Source organism: Vitis riparia, chromosome 12, assembly GCF_004353265.1.
Source record: "Vitis riparia cultivar Riparia Gloire de Montpellier isolate 1030 chromosome 12, EGFV_Vit.rip_1.0, whole genome shotgun sequence".
Classification (NCBI taxonomy): domain Eukaryota; kingdom Viridiplantae; phylum Streptophyta; class Magnoliopsida; order Vitales; family Vitaceae; genus Vitis; species Vitis riparia.
In genome coordinates, this window is record NC_048442.1 from 7,305,284 (window position 1) to 7,315,266 (window position 9,983).

The 9,983-nt window shown below is 30.9% G+C and overlaps 1 protein-coding gene across 1 annotated transcript; it reads left to right on the top strand.

Moving 5' to 3' along the window:
• Positions 1-5,833: 5,833 nt before the first annotated feature.
• LOC117926309 (anthocyanidin 3-O-glucosyltransferase 2-like) lies at positions 5,834-7,388 on the top strand. The gene has a single exon (XM_034845396.1). It carries the CDS (start codon positions 5,882-5,884, stop codon positions 7,289-7,291), a length of 1,410 nt encoding a protein of 469 aa, XP_034701287.1. The 5' UTR covers positions 5,834-5,881; the 3' UTR covers positions 7,292-7,388.
• Positions 7,389-9,983: the final 2,595 nt, after the last annotated feature.

Below are 9,983 nucleotides of genomic sequence, written 5' to 3' on the forward strand. Positions count from 1 at the left end.
GATTTATGTAATCATTATTTTGTCAAAAATTTGCTAGAGAAGGGGAGATTGTTAGTGGATTAGATTATTTAGATTAAGTTGATAATTTTATTTCATCCATTTTGGTTTTAGGACTATATGTACTTTCTTGTGATTTACATATATTTTGAAGATTGAAGGTTGCTAACAAAATCAATCTAGAATTAAATAGGTATGTATGATTGAGTTAATTGAAAATAATGATATAAAAGACATAGAGTGGACTTATATGCATGGAAATTGAGAATAAAATTAATTTTGAAAGAATTTTAAATTGAGAATTTAAAAAAGAAAATATTTTTAATTGAAAAAAATAAAATCTTTTTAAGATTCTTAAATTTCCTAAATTGTATTTTTTTTTATTTAAAAAAAAACATCTTTGCAAATCTTTCTAAGATTCTTAAGTTCCTAAATTAATTTTTGATAAAATATGATTTATAAATTAATTCTAAGTCCACTAGATTTTCTCTAATATATACCTACTGGGAGAGTTTTCCAAAGAACTTATACGCATAAGGTTTAAGTTGTTTTTCTATGTACTTAATATGAAACTTTCATATTGATTGTGATTTTTTTTTTTTTTTTTTTGGGTTGTGAGAGAGAATCACATCTGCTAGGTGTTGAGGAGTCCATTGAGGAGCACGATGGTGCTATGTCATGGACATGACATTTAATGTAGTTGTGAGGTGTAAGTCTGAGGGAGTAGTAACCATAAAGTAAAAATAAATACCTGTTTTTCTTGTTTAGTGGATTATATCACTATGGTCTCTGACCTCATGGTTTTCACATCTTTAAAGTTTTTGGGAGACTTTATGGGTGGTTTTCCATGTAAATGGTTCTCTTTATGCCATTGAATTTTTTTATTTTATCTATAATACTTAAAGAAAAATTTAAAAATAAAAATTTGAGCTAAAAAAAAGAGCTACCTATTTGCCTCTAAGTATTTCATAAGCAAGTTCTAAACTTTCATAATATAAATCATATTTTTATTCTTCGTTTTAAGTTGAAATGAGAGAAATGTAGAACTACCTTGTAGACTCTCATTTTGGTCTAGGTCTTTTTGGAGCATATTTTCACCACACATGAGAGAGCTGGCAACTGGTTTTTTGAGTGGGAGGGCGGTTTTCGAAGGAGCCACATGCATGGGACGCATGGCCAAGGACACCACCAACTCACTATGGTGGTGGTTGGGGTAGAGACTGGCTAAGTGGATAGGGAGTAGTGGAATGGGTGAGAGGGAAGGTGATATCTAGGGAGAAAAACAAAGGAAGAGTAGAGGAGATTTTCAGTTCCGGAGGGATAGGGAAGAAAAAATCTAGAGAGTGGGTTCTTAGGGTAGCTGGGGGGAGTGAGGGTCTGCGGATTTTTCTGGGGAAGCAAGAGGGGAATGAGCTAAGCATAGGATAAGAAAACGGACAGCAACTAGAGAGGATATTTGGATTTTTTTGGAGGAGTTCTCAGGTAAACACTGGTGTAGTTCTGTTTTTCCTTTTTGGATGCTCTCTTTTCTTGTTATTCTTCTTTGTTTTTCGTGGGTGTTCCGAGTGCATAGTGTTGTGTGTATCACCAGCTGAATTTATCCCCACATCTCATCTTTCAAACCTCAACCTCCTCAACACCATGTGTCTAATGGGTTTCCAAGTGAGATCTCAAGACATTAGGCGGGTGGTGGCCTGTAAGAGCGTATGCTTTGCCTTCAACTCTTACCCACCTACACACACACGACTCATGGAATCATTGTTTCATTTTTTGTCATTCTGTAAGTTGGTTGGCTCAAGCTGCCAAAGAGAAAAGTGCAAAATTTCATAGTGCATGGTTAATTTAAATGGCCAACCCTCAAACCACTCCAATATATAAATCATTTTCATAGCCTAAATGGCTGCTTCTTGGTTTTTGACTTTCACCTCCATTATTCAACTTTAGTTTCACGCTGAAACAACCCAAAAGTGGCAATTGATTTTTTTTTTTTTTTTTTTTTTATGTTTTTCCTATTTTAATTCAAAACGGTAAGCAGATTCAGATTCGGGGAAACCCATTTTTCTTTGTCTTTTGTTTTTTTTCACTTGCCTATGAAACACAAACTGATAATTGATGGACTATAAGCCTTTACCGGAGGCGGAGGTGAAGCGTTGTGTGAGCAGGTGAGGGAAGTTCCCTTGGAGGAGTGGAATATGCAACCACTGTTATTATTAATCCTTTGACCGCACTAAGAATGCTTAAAGACTTTGCCAATCTCAATCCAAATGATGCTATTGTGCAAAGTGAGGCTACGAGCATTGTGGACCAATGCATCATTCAGCTTACACAAATTCGTGGTATCCACAACATTAGTATAATAAGAGATAAGGTCGGATCAAATGAAGCAAAAGAAAAAAATAAAGTCAACAAAGTACAATTTGATTGTACACAACTTATTATAAAATATATGAAGCCTCTGTATAGACCATTAGCATTTGATGGGCCAATTTTCCTTTTTTTCTTTAAATGTCCTCATCTTTTTCTCAATTCCCAATTCACGTTTTCAAATATTAATATTCAAAGCTTAGGTTTTTAAATCTAATTTCCAAAATTCCAATTCTTAAATAATTTTCAAATTTCCAATTTCTTTCAAATTTAATTTTCAAAATTCCAATTCTTAAATTTAATTTCCAAAATTCCATTTCCTAAATTTAATTTTCAAAACTCCAATTCTCAAAATTTCCAAAATTTCAAATTTAATTTTTAAAATGCCATCTTCAAATAAATTTTCCAAAAATACTTAGATTCCAAATTTAATTTTTGAAATGTCATCTTCAAATAAATTTTCCAAAAATTCTCAATTCCCAATTCATGTTTTCAAATATTAATATTCAAAGCTTAGGTTTTTAAATCTAATTTCCAAAATCTCAATTCTCAAATTTTTTCCAAAATTCCAATTTCCAAATTTAATTTCAAAAATTCCAATTCTTAAATTTAATTTTCAAAACTCTAATTTTCAAATAATTTTCGAGACTTCAATTTTCAAATTTCAGTTTTTTAAATAATTTTAATTTCACTCCAATTTTCAAATATATTTTTTTAATTCTACCACTTTTCATCATTCATTAGGATTTTAAGTTACTAAAAATCTCGTTTTAAATAAACTTGCTACATTTCCTTTCAGGTAAGCACTTTCACAAATTTTCCTTGATTTTAAAATGATTTTCATGCTTTCCTTGATTTTTAATAAGCATGAAGATAATTATCATAATTATAAAACATTAGAATTTGTGGGATAAATTCATGCAAAATCAATTGGGCTTTGGTGGGGGCCTTACATATGATATTTTCCGATTGTCAATTGCTATGCTTAATGAATATCATTTGATCTTTGTCTGACTCTTTGATATGCATGTGATAATTTTATACTTAAGCTAACCTTGTTTTCATGATAGCGCACTATTATTTGTTGTCAAGGTATGCTCTCACTCTCACTTTGCTTATTCTCATCCTCAATTATTTTATTATTTGATCATTTCATTGGTATCCATTGATTTCCTTATCAATTATCATACTTGTTTCACCTTATTTAGTAAAGACCTTATTATAGGGCTTAAAGGGGTGTTACGGTTCACCACCGTACCTTCCTAATAGGTAACCTGACTCCTGGAACCGAACTCGATTTTTCACTAGCCTGTTTTTCCTTCGGGAGTCACACTTAGAGTTTTTCTTTCTTATTTTGTTTTTCACTTTAAAAATAAAACAAAAATAAGTGGTGACTCCAGGTCTTTTTAAAAAAAAAATAAAATTTTTACCAAATAAATAAATAAACGAGTTTCGTCATCGAGTGGGAAAGCAGTGAGTGAAAATACGGGGTCCACACACCTACCTTTTGTGTCAATATTCAACCTAGAATTTGATATCATTACTTTGTATCTCTAATGTGGTCCCATTGCATTGTACCTTATTAATGTTATTGCTTTATACTTTGGTCCCATTATTTAATACCTTCGTCTCCTTTGTTTGTAATCTGGTTTCATATATTTGTCCTTTCATTTAATACATAAATTTTATTGGACAATTTAAATGGTCCAAATTTGAATTTTAATTCATATTAATTTAGTGCTATGGACTTTTCCAAAATTTGAACTATTTTTTTTATATAAAATATATTTCTAAATTTATTTTTATATGGTATTAACTTTGTTAGTGTATCACAATGGAGTGACAATTTTACTCCTAAGATTATTAAATCAAGACTACTTTCGCTACAATGAGTGTTATACTAACATATTCAAGTCAAAGACACAAAATTTGAAGCTCAAAATATAATTATGTTTTAAGTTCGAAATTAAAAATGGTACAGTGGTGTTATAAAATTAATAATTTAGTGGTAACTTAAGTTTTTAGGTGTTTTTGTCTAGATTTTTTTTCTTTTTGGGAAAATTGATGATTTAAAATTCTTTTTTTTTTTCTAGATTAAGTTTTAAAATAAGATAAAACTAAAGAAAAAAAAAAACAAGCTAGGTTTAGGTATGAAAAGGATTTGAAAAATTCAATTTGGGGTATAAAATAAAATAAAAAAAACCCTAAGGCTATGTTTGGTTCCCGGAAAGTACAAAGGAAAGAAAAAAAATGCTAAGGAAAATGATTTTCTCATGTTTGGTTGTTCTATGAAAAAATCAAAGAAAATCAAATATAATTAAAACTAATTAAAAACTTATGTATTTTTAAATTATTTAATCTTTATATTGATGAGTTAAAATAAATAAAATGAGTTTGAAGTAATAAAAAAATAATTTATTAACTTTTAATCTATTTTTTTATTTTCCTTCACTTTTTCTTTCCTTCTACTTTTCCTTTGTATTTTCTTTCCCTCGCATTTTCCCTCAAATTTTCCGGGAACCAAACATAGCCTAAGAAAATCCACAAGACAACCGTTATATATTTTTCCTGGTTCCTATACTTCAAAAAGTCAAAATCAAGTCTGAAAAGTAAATGAGCATGGAAAAATATTGCATTGTAGATATGATGAATATGCACAAGTGTTGATTGACATAACATTTACAAAAAGAAGTATTTGTGTTAGGTAAAATGTGTACATGCTTTTATATTTAGTGGATTTTTAATATTGTGCTTAAGTTTTTGTATCTAAATTGGCGGAGACAATTTTTGTAAGAGTTTTTTTTTGATATTTTTTTATATTCTTATGTGATTGAATATCTTTTGAATTATGACTTGTATAATTTCTTGTTGATCAAAAGTAATAATTAAATCCCAACAATCAACCTATACGAAAATGGAATCAAATTGAATAAATTTAAAATTTATTAATTTAATATATCCTATTTATGTATAGAAAATTGTGAGTATTGCCCTTAATATGTTTCTAATATCAAGATAATATTTCCTACTTATTTTGTTTGTCTAATGAAAAACCATTATAAAAACAAAAAAGAAAATTGAGATATTTGATTAAAATAATTAAAAAAAATCTCTAATTCAAATAATTCTCTTTATTTTTTTTTAAATATCGAAAATAAAAATATTTGTTTATTAAAAATATCATTCATATATACTAAAGCAATTTTTTTTTTTTAAATATTAAGATATTTTTATTCCTTTAAAAATTTTATTTACGGAACTTTAAACCAATTGAGGTTGGATTACAAATTTTGGCCCAAATATCTCGAAGAACTTTATGTGACAGGTGTAGCATATTGGAACCACCCATTTTGCCTCAATCTTCAACCAACGCCAACCACAAATCATACAAAAACAATAAAGAAAATGCATTGAACCAACTAAGACCTGACTATCCAGCCACTAGTATAAGAGTGTGACCCCACCGCAAAGCCCTCGAAACATCCCTTTTTTCTCTCTTTGCAGTAACTGCTAGTTAGTGATGGAGCAAACTGAGCTGGTCTTCATCCCATTTCCTATCATCGGCCACCTTACGTCTGCACTGGAGATTGCAAAGCTGATTACTAAGCGAGACCCCCGATTCTCAATCACGATTTTCATCATGAAGTTTCCGTTTGGGTCCACTGATGGTATGGACACGGACTCTGATTCCATACGTTTCGTCACACTTCCTCCTGTAGAGGTCAGCTCCGAAACGACCCCGTCTGGTCACTTCTTCTCTGAATTCCTTAAAGTTCACATACCACTCGTCCGAGACGCCGTCCACGAGCTCACTCGCTCCAACTCGGTTCGGCTCTCTGGGTTCGTTATTGATATGTTTTGCACCCACATGATTGACGTGGCCGATGAGTTTGGGGTGCCTTCCTATCTGTTCTTCCCTTCCGGCGCTGCTTTTCTTGGCTTCCTGTTACATGTTCAGTTCCTCCATGATTATGAGGGCTTGGATATTAATGAGTTCAAGGACTCGGATGCTGAGTTAGATGTTCCGACTTTTGTTAACTCAGTTCCGGGTAAGGTCTTCCCTGCTTGGATGTTTGAGAAGGAAAACGGAGGGGCTGAGATGCTTCTGTATCACACGAGGAGATTCAGAGAAGTCAAGGGCATTCTGGTAAATACGTTTATTGAGCTTGAATCACATGCTATTCAATCACTTTCTGGCAGTACAGTACCCGAGGTGTATCCCGTTGGACCCATACTCAACACCCGAATGGGATCTGGTGGGGGTCAACAAGATGCTAGTCCCATCATGAGTTGGCTTGACGATCAGCCTCCATCGTCTGTGATTTTCCTGTGCTTCGGGAGCAGGGGAAGCTTTAGTGCGGATCAAATCAAGGAGATAGCATATGGGTTAGAGCACAGCGGGCATCGCTTCTTGTGGTCCCTTCGCCAACCTTCCCAAAAGGGTAAAATGGAATTTTCAAGCGGCTATGAAAATATTGAGGAAGTTCTACCAGAAGGATTTTTACATCGGACGGCTAGAATTGGAAAGGTGATTGGATGGGCTCCACAGATAGCAGTTTTAGCCCACTCAGCTGTCGGAGGATTTGTATCTCATTGTGGATGGAATTCTTTGCTAGAAAGCATATGGTATGGTGTTCCCGTAGCCACTTGGTCAATGTATGCAGAACAACAAATCAACGCATTTCAAATGGTGAAAGATTTGGGATTGGCAGTTGAAATTAAAATAGATTATAATAAGGATAGTGATTATGTTGTAAGTGCTCATGAGATTGAAAATGGATTAAGGAACCTAATGAATATTAATAGTGAAGTGAGGAAGAAGAGGAAAGAAATGAAAAAGATAAGTAGAAAAGTCAAGATAGATGGTGGATCCTCACACTTTTCTTTAGGGCATTTTATTGAAGACATGATGGACAGCAAAGTGATATGAAAGGGAAAGGTGCATTGTAGGCTCCAATTAACTTATCATCTGCTTTGTTTCAATGGTCAAATAATATATATCTTAATAAATTTGACTTTTCAAACTAGGAAATGTGTTCTCTCTTTCTTATTTAATGAAGACGTTTACAAGGGCATGGATTTAGTTGTATGTCAATCTCATTGATGAATGGATACACAATTGGATATGCTTAAAAATCTACAAAACTTATTAATTTGTTTTACTGGAATAAGTAAACATAAGAAGTTTTATAAGAATTTGTTCAATTGAATCACTAATAGGGAGAACCCTCCATTTGAGATACAAATGGATAGAAATTTAATTAATTTTTAGGCAATATGTATCTTATTTTCTACAAGCACGGTGCCTTAATAGCAAATTAATGGTCTCAAACTATTTGATGCGTTGGTATGAATCTAAGAAATCAACTATAGGAAAGAGTAATATCTCATCAATGCAAATCAAGGCATCCATGCATGGAAGAGATCAATATAAAGACTCAAGGGATTCTAATTATAGCCTTTTGAATTAGGAGGTAGTTGTTTTGAGTCTTGTAAGAAAAAAAATAAAGACGAGGAAGATGATTGGAGTGGAGATGAGGATTTAGAATTTTTTTTTTTTTTAGCTTTGATTGTGGAAAGAGTTGATAGTATATGTGTAGATCCCAAAATTTGTTCCAATTTTATTTTTATATTAGCTTTGAGCCTAATTTTGTCCTTAGATTTTAAATTCCAATTACATATGTTTTTTGACTCACTCATCATTTAATAGCTTTTATTATTTTATATTTTATTTTATTATTATTATTATTATTATAATTATATTCTATTTTATTTTTATTTATTTTTTATATTTATTTTCTCTCCTCTCTCCTCTCTTCCTACTCCCTAACCACCCCATTCCTTCTCTCTCCTCCCACCGGCCACCATCTCATCTCTCCATTTATTTTTTATTTTCTTTTCATTTTTCCCCTATTTCCTTCCTGCACTTTTCCCCTTACTCCGCCCCCCCCTCACACACGCCGACCATTAGTTTTTTGCCTTCTTCATTTTTTTTTTTCTCCAACTCACACAGACGACCGACCCCCATTCTTTTTCCAGTTTCTTTTCTCCCATTTTTTGATTTATCTTCCTTTTATTTTATTTTGTTTTTGTTTTCCAAAAACCCATCAACCTTGTCATTGATAGGATCACCGGCCAGTCGTCGCTAGTGAGTCACTGCTGGCCGGTGACCCCTTCTCATTTCTCTCATTCCCTCACTTCCCCATCACACCCGTTATTATTATTATTATTATTATTATTATTATTATTATTATTATTATTATTATTATTATTATTATTATTACCATTTCTTTATTTTTCTTGATTTGATTTTAATAGTAATTATTGTTGAAATTGGGTTTGTATATTTTTTTTTATTTGTGGCCTTATGTTTGGGCTTTGTTAATTAATATAAAATTTGGGTTAATTTATTGTTGATGGATTAATTTGAAATTTGTTAATTTGGTTTTGTGGTTATATTACATTTGGTAATTAATTTGGGATATTTGGATTATATCAATTGCATATTGTTTATTTGGACGTGGACCTATTGTTAATTTGTTATTTGTTTGAGCTTTTTGGATTAGGCTTGAAATATTATTTTCCTTAACCATGTATATTTTTTATGTGGGCTTGTTAATTGATGTGAATTTTGGGGCCCAATGTGGGTAGGATTTGTTGGATTATTTGAATATTTGATATGAGCTTGCCAATTTGAATTATTTAATTTGGACATGGGACAATTGTGGTGTATATTAAATTAGGCTTAGATTATGAAATATTAAATTTTGGCATAATGAGATTTATCTTAATTTATCATGTTTTGAGTTTGATTAATTGAGCTTATATTTTGGGTATTAATTTGGGAATTTTATGTTAGGGTCTACGATATGTGAAATACTTTTATTGGGTTATATTTGTTTAATTGGTGAAATTTATTAGACTAATTTGAAGTTTGAATTTGGGCTATTTTTCTGTTTGCATGGGTATATTTTGCAATTCTGTTGGCTGAGTACAAATTTATGACATGTGGAGCATGGAATTTCATGGAAAGTGAGATTGAAAAAGCTGTAAGAAGACATTGGGCTTATTGTAAGTTTATTTTGGTACATATTTCATTTCCACTTTTATTTGGTTTTATTTTTATTAGTTCTTATAAATATTTGTTCGTATATTTTTATTAAGTGTGTACTGAATTGAACATCGCACAAACTAGAAATTTTATTTAGATGAGAGGAAGAAGTTAGTAAATGTGTTTTGATAAAACAACAATTTTAAAATATTATTTTTAATAAACGAAAGATTTTTTTATTTATAAAAATTCAAAAAAAATGCATTTAGAAAAATTCAAAAGAATTTTTTTTAAAAGAATTCGAAAAATTATTTTTAATAACATTGTCCAAAAATTTCTTTGTTTAACAAAAATTGTCTAAAAATTATTTTGTAAATAAAGTTGTCCCAAAAATTAATTTTAATAAAATTGTCCAAAAATGTTTTTTTAAATGAATTATTTTTCCTTAATTAAAATGGGATTAGAAGTGTTTTTTTAGAAATAGATGATTTAAATCTTTATTTTTCTTTTTAATTAAAATTTCTTTTGCAAATAAACTTATGTCATTTTAAATCATTTTTAAAAATCACTT